We start from the raw sequence: 17,603 nt of genomic DNA, 5'->3' as shown, positions 1-17,603 counted from the left end.
TGGGCTGGCAAGAGGAGAGGTCTCCCCTGAGTGAAATAGGTCTGGAGGGCTGACCATTTATTTGTTTAGGATTCTCACATGGCCACTGGGGACAAAGATTTCCAGGGTTCCCTTTACTGAGCACCTGCTACATGCCAGGCAATATACTAGATGTTTTAATATCCCCATTTTACAGTGATAAAGTTGAGGCTCAGAGGATGAGTAATGTTTAAAGTCAGGATCTGAGTCCAGATACATCTGACTCCAAAATTCATGCTCATTTCTCCAAGACCCCATACCTAGGTTGTCTGTGGAGGTCTGTACGACTCCCCCATTGCCTCCCCATCAATCTCTGGGCTCAGGTTCTTCCTCTTCTCTTAAATTATTGTTGTGCAAGTTACAGAGCACAACATATGTTAAATTCCAGTAGTGTGAATTGGTTCCTTAAATCAACCACAATACTGCTTCCTGGTAGTGGAAAGGAATCTTCAGATGTGTTCCCTACAAATTGCTGGGTAATAATGCTTTATATTTATAATATACCTTGTTCCTATTTTTGCTTTCATGTGCAAATTATCAAAATCTTATTTGTTTAACAATCAAAGAAATTCTTGGTTATTGTGGAAGTGAATAAAGTTTTTTAAAAAATCTCTCTTCCTGGGGCTGGGGTTATCGCTTAGTGGTAGAACACTCACCTATCATGTGTGAGGTACTAGGTTCTATTCTTAGCACCACATATAAATAAATAAATAGATAAAATAAAGATTCATTGACAACTAAAAAAAAATCTTTTTTAAAAAAATCTCTTCCTGCCAGGTAGTACATGCCTATAATTAGTCCTACAGTAGTGCATGCCTATAATTCCAACAACTAGGGAGGCTGAGACAGGAGGATTGCAAGTTTGAGATCAGCCTAAGCAACTTAGTGAGACCTGCAGTAACTTAGAGAAACCCTGCTTCAAAACAAAAAATAAAAAAGGACAAGAGAGGTATCTCGGTGGCAGCATGCTTCTGGGTTCAATCCCCACTACTCAAAAAAAAAAAAAAAAAAAAAAAAAGAAAGAAAGAAAGAAAGAAACCTCTCTTCCTTATTGGTGTCACATGGCTGTAATACCAGCTACTGGGAGGCTGAGACAGGAGAACTGTTTCAGCAACAGGAATTCAGGGACAGCCTGTACAACATAGTGAGACCTTGAGAACCCTGTCTCATTATAAAACAAATCTATGGTGACTGCTTAGAACAATAGCTTAGAACAATGGTTCTCAAAGTGTGGTTCATGGACCAGCATCACCTAAGGATTTTTTATAAATGCACATTCTTGGGCCCACTGCAAGCCTGCTGAGTCAGAAATGCTGAGGATGGGCACAGCATACTGTAAGCCTTCCAAGTGATTCTGATGCTAGCTCAGTTTGAGACCCACTGACTTAAAATATGTCATTCCAGATCCTTTTGTGTAAATAGTGATTTAATTATCTACACCTGAATGCACACATACTCTATAAAAGATGAGATACTTCTACCCATATTTTTCTGCAACTTGCTTTTTTCCTATAATAGTCTGAGCATGACAGAAAATACAGAAGTATAAAAAAGGTTGACAAAGCTAATAAAAATGGAAAACCTTCTGTATGAACAAAATCACTACACACAGAGGGTTAGGGAATATCTATGTTTTGTTTTGTTTTTTAATTTTTAGGTGGACACAATGCCTTTATTTTATTTATTTTTATTTGGTGCTGAGGATCTAACCCAGTGCCTCACATGTGCTAGGCAAGTGCTCTACCACTGACCTATGATCCCAGCCTGGGAACATCTATGTTTAAAAAATTATTTATCAGGAGAAAATGGTTATTATAAAAAAAGATATTCAAACTTGCAGATGTTCAAAAATTAAAACAATATTAACTTATGTTTTTTTCTAAATGATTCTCAATTCTTTACGTAAAAAGTTAAACAATATTAACTTATTTTTTTTTCCTAAATGATTCTCAATACTTTACTTATCTCTAAATGTCAAGGATGTAGGGTACTTGCGTACTCTGTGGAAATAAAATTCACTAGTATCTACGGAGAACATTTCTCAATTTAAAAATGTTCCTTCCCAGCTGGGTGTGTTGGCACACTCCTGCAATGCCAGCAACTCAGTAAGCTGAGGCAGGAGGATCACAAGTTTGAGGGCAGTGTCAGCAACTTGGTGAGACCCAAATTGCTGAAGCAAATTTGTGAGACCTTGTCTCAAAATTAAAAATAAAAAGGACTGGGGATGTGGCTCAGTGGTTAAGTGCTCTGGGTTTAATTCCCAGTACCAAAAGGAAAAAAAAGCTCCTTTCCCTTGATCCAGCTAGGGATATTTTATACAAATGTTCTCACAAATGTTTTAAAATTCAAATTTTTGACATTATTTCTAACGGCAATAAAACTGGAAACAGCCTAAATATCCAACTTATTGTTGGGATAATAATAATCTAATAATAAGCTGAATGAGTTAGTCCATACCATGTGATGCCACTGAGTCAGTGCTTGAAGTGAGGGAGGCTGTGGGTTCCAACTGAACCTGAGCTATTTTTGCTTGCCCCCTGGTACTGTGTGTGTATAGGTGCTGGAAGGACAGAATTACACTGTCCCATTCTCAGTCCTAAATTCCACCTATCCCATTTCTGTTCTTGGTGTGCTGGTAGGCACGAATGACAGGACAAGCCAGCCTGCCTCTCAGTCCCTCTTGCACTCAGGACATTTGACCACACCAATAAGATCAGCTTCATATTCCCATGGAACGACCTGGGCAGAACTGGTGGTTGGTTGACTTTTAAACAAAGCCCCTTGCACTCTGGGGTTTTGGCTCCCAGTCTGGCGCTTTCCTGTTTAGTATTCCAGAACCATCATTTGATTTGCATCTTGTCTTACCAAGATCCAAGTGCAACCCTGCATACCCCACCACTGATGGTTTTTTGGGAGAAATTTGATGTTTCAAATTGTAAACTCAAAACTTTGTTCCTGAAACCCTTGACATAATATTTTTGGACTTAAGGCCTTTACATGTTTTAACATTGCTCTGGGCTTTAAAGTCAGTTATAAGGACACACCTGGTATTCTTTCTAGCACAGGAGCATTGCTGAGACCTCTGCCATTACTTAGAACTTAACTATAGGTGTTCCTAAACTTACAATGGGGCCACACCCTGATAAACCTGTGGTAAGTTGAAAATGCATATACTTCACTTAATCTATGGAACATTCTGACTTAGTCACACAGTGCATTACAGAGCACTGAGATGTTTCCTTGGACCAGACCATTGGCCTGGGAGCTGCTGCCACCAGATTGCAAGAATATTTTGCATATTATTAGCATATGACTTGCTGCTTGTGACTAGCCCAGGAAAGATCAAACTTCGAAATTCAAAGAACAGTGTCTATGGTGCGTATCACTTTCACATTATCTTAAAGTAAAAAAATCAGTCAATTGAAAGAAACATTGTTAAGCTGAAAACTATCTGCATTAGAACTCACTCCCTTTTACACAATCTGGCTTAAAACTCAGTCCCCCTTTCTTACTCCAGAGCCCAGGCCCAGTCCTGGGCAGTCTGGCCTCCTGGCTGACAGGGCCCAGGTGTCCACTTCCCTTAGTTCCACAAAATGTGCAGAGGCAGCCAGGATGAGCCACGTGATCACCGACTTCTGGGTTTGGAAGCCTATGGCTACAGCCATAATGGCCTGGTGAGAAGCTTCCTTCCTACCCTCTCTCCCTCCCTCCTACTGGATCCACCTCTAATTTGTTTCCAAAGCAACTCTCTTCTGCCCTCACCTGGTTCCCAGCCTCCATTGCCCGGTACTGGGCTTTCCCCACTGTCTCTCCACCTCTCCTCTCTTCAACTGCCTCTCTAGGTTAGCTCCTGGTTCTTCCCTCAACCCCTGAATTCCAGAAAGATCCCTCTTGCTCTCTCCTCCAAGCTACCACATTCTTAAGACCTTTTCTTTGTGGCTCAACTTCTGACTCCGTTTTCCTTACCCTTCCTTTGGCCCATAGCTGGATAGTTCCAGGCCCACAGGGTCCAACTCAATGGCCACTAGCCACTCGTGGTTATTAAGCACCTGAAATAAGGTTAGTTAGGTCAAAATGAAATGTGCTACAAGGCTTAGCACAGAAAAAATTTAAGATATTTTATTAATAAGTTGATACTGATTACATGAGTGGAAAGAAATATTTTGGATATATTGAGTTAATTAAATTATTAAAACTGAATTTCAACTATTTCTCTTTACTTTTTAAAATGTGGCTACTTGAAAATATGAAATTATGGATGTGCTTCCCCTTATGTTTATATTGGACAATGCTGGTCTAGGCTTTCTCCCATGATCTCCAGCCCAAGGAATCACTTGATGGAATTGTTTCAATGTGACCTCCATATATGGCTCCATCTTCACTCTTTTCCCCAAGGCTCTGGAGTAGGTACCAGCTTTCTTTACTAACCCCTAGAAACTGGCATCTCTGCTTTGATTCAGGGGCTATTCAGAGACAGAACCAGATGTACGCCTCAAGTTCTGAAAACAGACTGGCCAGAGTGACATGAATGAGTTGTCCAGTTATGTTCCTCAATGAGTTGTGCAAGAGTGGCCACCCTAGAGACAGTGTCTGTGAATCTACTGCTTAGTTTCCACATCTGTAAAAGAGTAGAACTACTAGGGCTGGAGTTGTGGCTCAGTGGTAAAGCACTTGCCTGGAATGTGTGAGGCCTTGGGTTTGATACTCAGTACCCACATATAAATAAATAAAATTAAGCGAAAGATCCATTGACGACTAGAAAAAAAAGCAGAACCACTACTTACGTCCCAGTAGTATTAGAAATAAAGGCAATAATAGACAGAAAACACTTAGCATGCTGTTAAAGAAGTAGCAGTTCTTTTGCTGACATATTGGGGTCAGAAATCTGTCCCACAAATGGCCCATTTTATGGTTTGTACTGGGTTTATTTCCTTTCTCAGTAAAGATTCTTTCAAAACTTCAAGCAGAAGGTTCTTATCCTCTCTTTCTACATTGGATTTTGTGGGAAGAGAGAGGAGGTCCTCAGATGGGGGAGGGCCTAGGATGTTGGGAGGGAGGAAAGGGATTCCTGAGCTGGTACCTGGGAGGCAGGGGTGAGGGACGTCATGACCCTGCAGAGTGGCTGGCAGTGAAAGGCCAGACATGGGCTGAGCCAGCACCCAGGTTGCTTGCCTGTACAGGACTCAGCCCTGTCTGTGAAGAGCAGGAAATGACCAGCTGTGGCCACAACTGGCCCACTTAAAGGATGGAGTTCCAGGAATGGGACAAATGGCAGAGTGTATACCTGCTGGGACTCAAATGTATAAGCCAGATATATCTCTAAACTGGAGGAAAGGCAACGCCGTGGTGGGCAGAGGGGAGAGCCCACAATTCCAGGCATGACACAGTCGCACTGGATGGGGGCAGCCCAGGAGGAAGCAAGTGAAGTCCCAAAGCCCCACCCAGAAAGTCCACAAAGGACAAGAGAACACCTGCCCTCAGGTAGGCTTTATCCCTTGTGTACCCAGTGCCTGACTGGGGGACAAGGAGGAGGTGTGAGGACTGCTGCCATTTCCTGTTCATGTTTTATGGAGTTTCTGCATCTCATTGAAAAGAAATAACTGGGGTTTAGAAAAAGAAGTCCTGAGAGGGTCTTTAGCCCTGGTTCCTCATTAGCACTTCCTGTACTTCCCTTAGCTCATGACAAGCGGTTCCCTTTATTTCTTCTGCCCTCTGCTTTTATTAGCAGAGCAGATGTCTTCAACTTACCTCCCTATTTCTTTTCCTTTTTATTAAAAATTTTAAAACTGCAATTGGCAGCTACTTGGGAGGTTGAAGCAGGAGGATCACAAGTTCAAGACCAGTCTGGGTAATTTAGCCAGACCTTGTCTCAAAATAAAAAATAAAAAAGGCTGGAGATGTAACTCAGTGGTAAAGCGCCCCTGGGATCAATCTCCAGTACCAAAAAACAAAACCAAAATTCAAAACAAACAAACAAACAAAACCGTGCTATTGGCTTAATATAACTTTATGGAGAAAAAGCCTATTTTGTTTTTCTGTTTATAAAAAGTATATAGATTTTTGTGGACATTGTGTATGATATCAAAATGCAGTAAGAAGAGAAAATCATTTCTGGCCCCACTTGCTAGCCAGGGACAATTTTGGAGTATTTCTGGTCTTTTTATTTTATATTTTTTAAGATTTTATTTATTTTTTTTTTTTTAGAGCAAGTTTAGGTTCACAACAAAATTGAGAGCAAGATACAGAGATTTCCCATCTATCTCCTGCCTCCACTATTGCATACTTTCCCCATCATCAACATCTGGTCTTCTTTTTATGCATAGTTTTGAAGTTTGTTCCTCCTGCCATGGTTGTGGTTCTGCTGTATATGCAACTTTGCGGGTACTTCTCTGTGTCATCTGGAGACCTTGTAACCGTGGTTTGTGATGGCAGCCTGACAATGTTTAGCTGTTCTTACATTGTTAGACGTTTGAGTCACTTCTGGTTTTACCATTTGTAAATAACTTGGTGGGGGGGGGGTGCCTCATCTATCTCTGTGGAAGACAACAGGGAAGCAAAGGGTTTGGGACCACAGTGATTTGGGAAGGGAGAACTCTAGGAGCAGATGCTTCACCATCTTGCTGGGAAGGGCTTTTACAGTGTGGCTCCCAGAGGCAGACCCAAGACCACAGGTGGTTCTTAGAGGAGGCAGATTTCCTAACAGTTCCCTAACTGCAAGAGTGGGTGTGATAAGCCGCCCTGAAGTATTGAGTTCCCCATCACAGTATTCAAAGATGGATCCCATTCAGGGAATACAATCCCACACAGTACATAAACTACAACAAGGTTTTGTTGGGCTATGTCTCCTATCTGTCTGAACTCTCAGGTTCTGGAGCTTTGTTTGATCCATCACAAACCCCTCAGTTAATGGGGGATAAGTGGTTAAAGTCAGACCATCTAGAAGGGAAGGAAGAACCTTGAACCTGGAGCCAAAAGTTGTGATGGGTTTTAATTCTTCTATAGGAGGGAAAGTGCTGGGCATGGTGGCACAGACCTGTAATCCCAGCGGCTTGGGAGGTTGAGGCAGGAGGATAAGAGTTCAACTACCAACTACTATAGGGGAGTTCCATTTGCATAGCCATGAGATTAAGCATGTGTCAGTAGTAAAGTCAGTATTAAGGGGGCATGCTAAATACTCTGGGGTTTTTTTTTGTTTGTTTTGTTTTTGTTTTTTGGTTTTTTTTTGTTTTTTGCCTAAGTACTGCTAAATTGTTTCCACCAAACAATATCACTGGCCATTAAGAGATGGTAGAGGCTGGGCACAGTGGCACACGCTTGTAATCCCAGTGACTGGGGAGGCTGAGGCAGGAGGAACAAGAGTTCAAAGCCAGCTTCAGCAAAAGCAAGACACTAAGGAACTCAGTGAGACCTTGTCTCTGAGTAAAATACAAAATAGGACTAGGGATGTGGCTCAGGGGTTGAGTGCCCCTGAGTTCAATCCCCAGTACACCCCAAAAAATTATAGGAGAGAAACGGAGGTCCCAAAGGGTTAAATATGATTTGCCCTCAGCTTCCCTACCTATAAAATGGGGGTAACAATACTTGCATGCCCAATTTATAGAAGTACTGGGAGGAAATCTGTAGGCTTGTACATGTAGCTTGTGACCCTCTATACATAAAAGGTATTACTATTAGTAACAACGACAATGACAGTGAGGACATTGATGACAATGAGGACATACCAGTGGGATGGAGAACCCCTGCTGCCCTGGGCCATACTCCTTGGCTGTGGCCCTTTCCTTTACCTGTCCTCTCTCTCGTCTTGCAGATCGATGCTGCCTCATTAGTTGCTGCCTCTGTGATGGCTGCCCCTTGTGCCTTGGCCCTCTCCAAGCTGGTGTACCCAGAGGTGGAGGAGTCCAAGTTCAGGAGTGAGGAAGGAGTGAAACTGACCTATGGGTGAGAACAGTAAGGGGACCGCCAGAGGGGGCAGTGGTGCATACCGGGAGCAGAGGTGGAGGGCGACAGCACGGGTTCTCTCTGCCCATTACTGGCTTCATGGGGCCTAGGACCACCTTCTTCGGTTGCTCTGGTTGTGGCTTCACTTGCAAAAACAGACTCCAGTTCTCACATCTTAGTTTCCACACTCTGACCAGCCAGAAAGAACCGGTTAGTCAAAGCCTGTGCTGGGGCCCGGTCCCTGGGGTGTGGCCTGGTGTGGGAGGGCCATAAATAGGCTCCAGGCCACCTTCTCTGTATGCCACCACCAGGTGGCAACCACGTATTGACATTCGAGAACCATTTTGATGTCACTGACTTCTAACATGTCTTCACCATAGTCTCAAAAACATTTAATCATGGGGGTGGGGAGGAGAGAGACAGAGAGAGAAACAGAGAGACAGAGAGACAGAGACAGTGAGAGATATGCTGGGAATCAATCGAACCCAGGGCCTTGTGTTGCGTGAATACCAAGCAAGTGCTCTACCACTGAGCTATACCCCCAGCCCATATTTCATCTTTTTAAAACGTTGGGAAGGTCCAGACACGATGGTGCAGGCCCATAATTCCAGCAACTCTGGAAATTGAGGTAGGAGGATCCCAAGTTCTAGGCCAACTTCAGCAACTTAGCAAAAGTCCTTGTCTCAAAATAAAAATAAAAGGACTGGGGGCAGCACAGTGGTAAACGACCGCTGGGTTCAATCCCCAGTACCAAAAATAAATAGTAATAAAAAAAGATTACAATAAAATAAAAATGTTGAAAGGATACCACTTTGGATTAATATGCTTGAGGACACAATAGGTAGCCCCTACCTCAAACCTCCTGAAGTTCTACAGCAACTCTGTCCTCTGGAAACAGATTGAGAGCCATGGGATTTATCACTTTACATCCTCTAGTCACTGTCTTGAAAAAAGTAAAAAGAAACCGGTGATTTTAATAAAATGTTTTACTTAGCTGAATACATCTAAAATATTGTCATTTCATCACGTATTCAGTATAAAAAGTACTGAAGATATTTTGCATTCTCCTTTTTTAAATACTAAATCCTCAAAATCTAGTGTGTATTTTACACTTAAAACACAACTCAATTTGGACCAGTTTTCTTTCAAGGGGTCAGAAACCACATAGGGCTAATGGCTGCTGCCATGGACAGTGCAGTGCTAGAAATCTGGGTCTTACCTCATGCTTCAACTGGCTCCTTCCTTTGGGTCTCAGAGCAAGGATTCTCTGATTCTGAAACACTCCGTCCAAAGTTCCTCCTGGAACTTCTAGGATGGGGACCCTTACTGTTGATGCAGACGGGTCAATCATGATCACTCTTTATCCCAATAACAGAGAGGCCCAAAACCTCGTGGAAGCAGCCAGCAGTGGGGCTGCCATCTCGGTGAAGGTGGTTGCCAACATTGCTGCCAACCTGATTGCATTTCTGGCTGTGCTGGCCTTTGTCAATGCTGCCCTCTCCTGGCTGGGAGATATGGTGGAGATTCAAGGTCTCAGCTTCCAGGTGTGGTTCCCAGATGGGGGTGGGGGCGGTGGGTGGTGACCCAGCAGAGCCCAGGCTTAGCCCTTAGCCCTAACCAATCTTCTTGCTCCTATGCCCTCAGCTCATCTGCTCCTACATCCTGAGGCCTGTGGCCTTCTTAATGGGTGTTGCCTGGGAGGACTGCCCAGTGGTGGCTGAGCTGCTGGGGATCAAGCTATTTCTGAATGAGTTCGTGGCCTATCAGGAACTGTCCCAGTACAGGCAGCGCCGCCTGGCAGGGGTGGAGGAGTGGGTTGGTGCCAAGAAGCAGTGGATCTCTGTGAGTATCTTGGTCCCCTTCCTGTGGTCAAGGAATGTCACGGTTGCTCCTAAGGGACCCCAGCAGCTGCTTTCCTGGTTATCTGGCAGAGACACACTGCAGTGATGTTTAACCACCCATGTTATTGTCCTGGGAGACAAGACAGCATCAGGCTTTGCTGCCATCTTCCTCAAGGTCTCTTAGGGGGCTGTGGTGCTGGAGAAGAGCATTGTTTGAAATATCTGAGACCTGGCTCTAGGTGGGCCACCATTGGCTGTGACCTTGAGCCTGCCACTGTACCTCCTGTTTTCTGTTGGAAAACAAGAGTATGATACTCTCACCATCTACCCCAAAGGAATACATGTGAATGTCCAATGAGTTACATATGTGAGCAAGCGAGGTGACCTCCTACAATGGTCCCTATTAATATATTGTATTCAGTTTAGGGATTGGCTCTTTCTGTGAAATTTTATTTTAAGAACTATAAAAACTATAAAATTAACCCTTCTAAAAGAATACAAACTCTAGTAACATTGAGAATGAAAAATTTGCCAGGTGTGTTGGTGCTTGCCTGTACTCCCAGCAACTTTGGAGGCTGAGACAGGAAGATGGCAAGTTCGAAGCCAACCTGGGAAACTTAGCAAGACCCTGTTTCAAAATAAAAAATTAAAAAGGACTGGGGATGTAGTTCACTGCCAGAGCGCCCCTAGGTTCAATTCCCAGAACCATACACAGACACACACATACGCCAGTAATCTCACCAAACTGAAATAATAACTTGTTTTATCCATTTTCTTCTATTCTTTTAAAGAGTATTTACATAATCACTACTAAAGCATCCATATTACATTGTAGACAGATTTTCTTCCTTCCTTCCTCCTTTCCTTCATTCCCTCCTTCCTTCCATCCTTCCTTCCTCCCTCTTTCTCTTTCTCTCTTCTTTTTTCTTTGCTTACTCTTATGATATTAGCATCATTTTTTAAAATGTGGTACCAGGGATTGAACCCAGTACCTAGTAGTACCTAGTGAGTTTTACCACTGACCTATACCCCAGCCCACATAATTTTTGTGCCCAATCCCCTGCTGTTGAGCCATTCAGATTAATTCCATTACTTGGCTGAACATGTCATACAATGTGTAAATGAATCTTTGTGCACAGAACTATTCCCACCTCTTGGGTCATTTCCACAGGAGCTTTCCCAGACGTGGGCTGGTTGAATCACATGGCATGAGTCCTGTGGCTGCTGCCAGTAACTTTGTTGCAGCAACTGAAATTGCCACCAGCTGTGCTCAGTGAGCATTTATCTCACCACATACTGAATAGCACAGGGGAGTCACTATTTAGAAACAAGTTTTGCTACTTTAATGGGCAAATAATAGCTCATTGTTTTATTTTTCAATTCTTGGACAACTGAGAAATTTTAATAAGAAATTTTTCTTATATTTTCAATTATTTTTAAGTCTTTCCCCCAACCCCTCCCCACTGGGGATTACACCCAGGGGGACTCTACCACTGAGCTACATCCCAGTCCTTTTTGTTTTATTTATTTATTTATTTTGTTTTTGAGATAGGGTATCACGAAGTTGCCCAAACTGGCCTAGAACTTTTGATCTTCTGGTCTCCTGAGTAGCTGGATTACAGACATGTACCACTGAGCCCAACTTCCAACTATATTTTAAGTTGTAAAGGAATATGTTCTTTAGTTTTAAAAAACTAGTATGTGGAATAACAGCATGTTTCCCTCACTCCTTGTCCTTACTTTGATCTCACCACTCCTCAGTGGTAATCAAGTGTCTGATTCTTCATGATTTTTTAAATGATTTTTTTTTAAATCAGGGATTGAACCCAGGACACTTAAACACTGAATTACATCCCCAACCCTTTTTCATATTTTATTTTGAGTCAGGGTCTTGCTAAGTTGCTTAGGGTCTTGCTAAATTGCTGAGGATGGTTTCAAACCTACAATCCTTCTACCTCAACCTCCCAAATTGCTGGGATTACAGGCATGTGCCACGGTGCCCAGCTTTTTAATGAATCTTATTCCTTCAGCAAGTATTTGTGGAGATCACTTAGGTGTGAGGCACTTTGCTAGGCACCAGGGATGACAAAGAGACTTTAACAACCATGGCTTCTGATCTCATGGAATTAAATTTACTGAGCAACATAGGCAAAAAGCAAAGTAAAGCAAAGGAATTAAAGATTACCACAATTGGTAATCTTTAAATTCCATGAAGGAAAAACAATAAAAAACAGGGAGGGGACTCCCTTGCCTGGACTGGTCAGAGAAAGTCTACCTGAGGTGTGTGATATTTGGGCCAAGACTTGAAGGGAAGAGAAAGGCCAGCCAGGAGATGCTGGAGAGAACATTCCAGACAAAGGAAGAGGCATGTACAAAGGCACTGAGATCTTTAGTACATGGTATGCTCAGAGAACTGAGAGTAGTACAGCCAGAGCAGATAGCAATTATGAAAGTGTGGCCCAGGGAGTATAGGAAGTCACTGAAGACTTGACCATTGGCATCGTAAAGTCATAATAAGCCGGGCATGGTGTTGCATACATATAAATTCTAGCCACTCAGGAGGCTGAGGCAGAAGGATCGCAAGTTCAAGGCTAGCCTCAGTAACTTATCAAGACCCTATCTCAAAATAAAAAATAAGAGGGGCTGGGATGTAACTCAGTGGTAAAGTGCCTCAGGTTCACATTCCCAGTATTAAATTTTTTTTTTAAAAAAGGTTGTTTGGTCTATAGAGCACCACTGTATGTGAGCAAGCAGGGATAAGATACCCTAATATTTTTTCAATTAATATTTGCATAAACTTTTTAAAATTAGAGCTTTATAATTATACATAGTATTTGGGTTCATTTTGACAAAATAATATATGCAAATACATGCATTTGATTTCAATCCCCATTCTCCCACTTTCCCTCCTTCATTCTCCCTCCTCTACTCTATTTCTTCTACTCTATTCTTCTCAGCTTTGAAGAATGGAATTATGGCATTTGCTGGTAAATGGGTGGAGTTGGAGAATATCATGCTAAGTGAAATAAGCCAATCCTCAAAAAACCAAAGGCCAAATGTTTTCTCTGGCCTTTACTGTTACTCTATTTCTTTCTCTCCTTTATTTATCCATTTTAAAAATCTTTTTTACATTTTTTATTTGTTCTAATTAGTTATACATGACAATAGAATGCATTTCTGCATTTTGATAAATCATACATAAATGGAGTATTATTTCTCATTTTTCTGGTTACACATATTGTAGGATCACATTGATCATGCAGTCATACATGTACATGAGGTAATAATATCTATTTCACCCTAATATCCTTCCTATTCCCATACCCCTTCTCCTCCCTTCACTCCCCTCTACCTAATCTAGAGTAACTAGTCTTCCCTATTGTGAATTAGCATCCTCATACCAGAGAAAACATTTGGCCTTTGGTTTTTTGAGGATTGGCTTATTTCACTTAGCATGATATTCTCCAACTCCACCCATTTACCAGCAAATGCCATAATTCCATTCTTCAAAGCTGAGTAATATTCCATCATGTGTGTGTGTGTATATATATATATATATAAATGTGGTGTATATATATATATATATATATATATATATATATACATACCACATTTTTGACGCATAAACTCTTTATGTTATAACATTAACTCTTTTCATATTTTCTCTATTTTTCCTAGTTTCTTCCTTTTTTCCCCTTCATTTTCTATTTAGGGATTTGTTTTCTCAACACAGATTTATACCAAATCTTTTCCTTTGTAATTTATCCTATTATTTCTGTAATTTCTATGCTTAAAGTGATGTCTGGTAAGTATTAAATTCCTGAAACAAGGCAATGAAGTCATTAAGAAAATAAACTTTAGCATTAGACAGAACTGAGTTCAAATTCTTGCTGTGTGAACTTCTTACTTAACCTGAGTCTCAGTTTGATCCTCTCCAAAATGAGTGTAATAATACTATCTTGTAACTATAATTATTTTTATTATAAATTTTCCATCATTGTACATGTGTCTGCTTCCATGATCTAGAGTGAATTTTACATATGGTATGAGATATGGATCTAAACCAATTTTTTTCCCCAAAATTTTCCATTTTGGGTCTTAATTCTTCTGGAAAATTAAAAAACACTTCAGAACAAAACAGAAGAACTACCTTGTTTAACTGCCCACCCAATGCCTGGTATTTCCCATATATTATATATATATATAATCCTTATCACAGCCCACTCAGAGTACTATAAGTTCTGAAGCTTCAAGAGGCTGCTGACTCACCCATAGGTGAGGACAAGCCAGGCTGGACCCAGGTGTCTTACTCTTTCCAGTGGGGTACACTGCCCCCTCTCAGCCTGACAGCTCCCTCCAAGGGCTCTCAGCCCAAGGCCTTCACAGCAACCAGAGCTATGTTCTTGAGGTGGTGGAGCTGGAGCTGACTTGGATGTGGGAGAGCAAGGCCAGGGAAGGGGCAGCATGGAGGGTTCAGAAGTCCAGGGCACATAGGAAGTGAGTAAAAACAAAACCTGTGGCCTGGGCAGTGTGGGAGTGCTCTTGACCCAAGGCCCTCCTCACACACTCTGTACTTCCAGGTCAGAGCAGAAATTCTCACGACATTCGCCCTCTGTGGATTTGCCAACTTCAGCTCCATTGGGATCATGCTGGGAGGCCTGAGTGAGTCCTGTGGGCCCTCCAGAATCCAGGAGAGTTGGGGACATGAACTCACTGGGGACTCAGGCCTCAGTTATCACATTTATCTAAGATGGGAGCCTGAACAAGATGGCCTTGGGGCACCGGCCACCCAGTCCTAGAATTCCATGATTTCTCTGCTGCAGGGAGTGGCCCCATTCCAGTCTCTCCTTCAGGAAGCCTCAAGGGCTTGTTTAGTCCCACAACCGGAAAGGTGTGACGAAGTGAGTGAGCAGAGTCAGAGGGGACTTAAATCAGTGAAGAACCCTTCTCACCCCTCCTCCTCTTTCTGTTTCCCATTTCCTTCTTTCCCAAATGTGAGTTCTCGGGGGCACCCTGCTTCCTCTCCTTTCCTCTCCACATCCCAACAGTGGAGAAGAAAGTTCCACACTCTTCTCAGGTTTTTTTTTTGTTTTTTGGTAGGTACTAGAACTTAGACCCAGGGGTGCTATACCACTGAGCTACATCCCCAGCCCTTTTTATTTATAAGTTGCTGAGGCTGGTCTCCAACTTTTGATCCTCCCACCTCAGCCTCCCGAGTTGTTGGGATTACAGGCAGGTGTCACCACAACTGGCTGTTGTTGACTCTTTAACAATAATATCCCCTTCTTGCAGCCACCCTGACTGTGGTACAATCAATCATTTTTTGTTGTGATTGTTTCTACACTGCTGGGGATCAAACCCAGGGCCTTGTGTGTGCTAGGCAAGCACTCTACCACTGAACTATACCCCCAGCCCTAATCAATCCCTTTTACAGAGCAGAAAAATGGGTCTCCAAGAAGTAAAGTGATGACCCAATTCACTCAGCTAATAAGTGGCTGAGCCTAGATTTAATCCCAGGTCTGCCAGATTTCGTACTTCCAATCTTTTTCTGCATCTGCCACGGATGATGTGTGTGGGAGGAGTGGACCATTCATTACCGAGGGAGTTGGAGCCAGACCATAGAGGACTCCTAAACTCAGGCAGCTGGAAGGGGCAACATCTGCCCTCATGCAGATTAGGAGAATCAGCAGATAAGCCAGACCACAATCTGTGGTCAGAGGGGCACATGGAATCCTTGGCTCTGAGCACTCTTGTCCCCTTCCAGCCTCCCTGGTCCCCCAGCGGAGGAGTGACTTCTCTCAGCTTGTGCTCCGGGCGCTCTTCACGGGGGCCTGTGTGTCCCTGGTGAACGCCTGTGTGGCAGGTGAGTGCACTGGGCAGTGGGCTTGGGACTTGGAACCCTAATCTTCTAGCTGGCCTCTGGGCTCTGCCCACCAGCAGCTTTCCCTCCACAGGAATCCTCTATGTGCCCAGGGGGGCTGAGGTTGACTGTGTGTCCCTCCTGAATAGTACCCTCAGCAGCAGCAGTTTTGAGGTGTACCAGTGCTGCCGCCAGGTCTTCCAAAGGTAAGTTCCTGGGCCGTGGGGCAGTGGGGGAATCAACTGTGAGGAAGCACACAATACCCAAGTGCCTGGATGCCTTGGCACAGGGAGGTGGGGTAGAAATGTCATGGCTGCAGCTGATGTGGCCTGGGGAGGACGAAGTGAAGACTTGAGGACCAAATCTGGGGAGGAAGTGAGGGCCACAGATGCAGAGTGACTCTCCCAGGGTGCACAGCCTGGACAGCAGAGGTGGGCCTGGAGCTCACGCAGCACCTTTGCTTCTTTTCAGCACCAGTCCAGAGTTGGACCCAGTGGCGCTGGACAACTGCTGTCGATTTTACAACCACACGATCTGTGCATAGCGGGGACAAAACATCTTTGAGCCTCCTGGGGGCCATTCATCCCCGGGAAGTATCTGTCCTCACACATCCCACTCTAGGAAACCACAGGGCTAGACCTGCCTCAGTCCCACCATTGGGAGGGTGAAAGAGCGAGTGGGACATGAGTGGGACGTAAGTAAATGGAGGCACCTCCCACTCTCATCTCCTTTCTGCTCCTCTATGCCCTAGCTCCCCAGACACGAGTTCTCAGGGTCACCTTTGCCTCCTCCTCTCTCCCCTCCACATCTGACAGTGCTCTGGCCCTCTCTGTTCCCCTCTCCTTGAGGTCTTTCGTATGCACCTTCTCTTGTGTTGTCACCACTGTGTCACACGCAAAGCCTCCTTCTCTCCCCTCCTCCTTGACTGAGGGCTGGACTCTGTATCTTCTTCTCTAGAAGTTATCTTCTGGAGACCCTTCCTCTGCTTTCAGAGACTCCCCCACTCCCTTTCCCATGACATTTCCCAGAGTGGTGTCCTGTGGAACATTGTCCCATAGGGCAATCAGAGGGTTGCATGATCCACTAGGTTTGGAAAACACTGGACTGAATAAAGTTAGACAGGGTTGGGGTTTTTATTTGTTTGGTTTTTGGTTTTTGTTTTACTGTGAACTTGTCCACAATTGATGTGGATATGATATGTTTTCCAAATTTATTTTATCATAATTTTTTTTTGTATGGGGGATTAAACCCAGGGTACTTTACCACTGGGCTATATCCCCAGCCCTTTTGTTGTTGTTTTAAGACAGGATCTTGCTGAGTTGCTGAGGCTGGCCTTGAACTTGTGGTCCTCCTGTCTCAGCCTCCCAAGTAGCTGGGATTTCAGGCATATGACACAGTGTCCAGCCCATAAAACCTTTTCTGATGAAAGCATCTCCTGTTTGAAGTTTCATGGAATACAACTTGGAAAATATTGGTTAATGCTCAAACTACTTTACCTACATGACTAGCAAATGTTTACAAAGCACTATGTACCAGGCACTGTTATTGGTGTTTCATATGTTTCAACTCAATCCTTGGAGTAATGCTGAGATTGATACTACTGTCATCCCAAATTGAGGAATCAGAGTCCCCGAGAGATTAGGTAACTTGCCCAGATAGTGATGCAACTGGAAAGAGGAAGAGGTAAGATTAGAACACACAGCCTCCAGGTCCACTGTCTGGTGTTAACCTCTGAGTTGGCTGCTAGTGTTGAAGGAACCCCATTAGGTGTCTTGCCCTCACCTCCTCCCACTGCCTTTTCTCACCATCCCAAGCCCTCTGCTCCAGGAGGTCAGGTTTGTCACCTTTTTCTACCTTTGTTTCTGGATTTTGTCACCAGCATGCCCTCTCCAGCTCCTTCCTGCCTATGCTGTTCATATCTCAATCAATTTCCCCAGCTGCTTTGG

The 17,603-nt window shown here is 43.5% G+C and overlaps 1 protein-coding gene across 1 annotated transcript in view; it reads left to right on the top strand.

Moving 5' to 3' along the window:
- Positions 1-16,769, top strand: part of Slc28a1 (solute carrier family 28 member 1) — a 45,480-nt gene extending 28,711 nt beyond the window's left edge. The window contains exons 8-14 of the mRNA XM_047540418.1: positions 7,826-7,956; positions 9,332-9,500; positions 9,601-9,798; positions 14,378-14,459; positions 15,562-15,660; positions 15,752-15,863; positions 16,129-16,769. Of these exons, the coding sequence (XP_047396374.1) occupies positions 7,826-7,956; positions 9,332-9,500; positions 9,601-9,798; positions 14,378-14,459; positions 15,562-15,660; positions 15,752-15,863; positions 16,129-16,201 (864 nt within the window). The 3' untranslated portion in view covers positions 16,202-16,769. The remainder of the gene's footprint in view (positions 1-7,825; positions 7,957-9,331; positions 9,501-9,600; positions 9,799-14,377; positions 14,460-15,561; positions 15,661-15,751; positions 15,864-16,128) is intronic.
- The last annotated feature ends 834 nt before the right edge of the window (positions 16,770-17,603 follow it).

Source organism: Sciurus carolinensis, chromosome 2 (genome assembly GCF_902686445.1).
Source record: "Sciurus carolinensis chromosome 2, mSciCar1.2, whole genome shotgun sequence".
Lineage (NCBI taxonomy): Eukaryota > Metazoa > Chordata > Mammalia > Rodentia > Sciuridae > Sciurus > Sciurus carolinensis.
The sequence above is the reverse complement of the archived record's forward strand: the minus strand, read 5'-3'. Positions and strand labels throughout refer to the sequence as shown.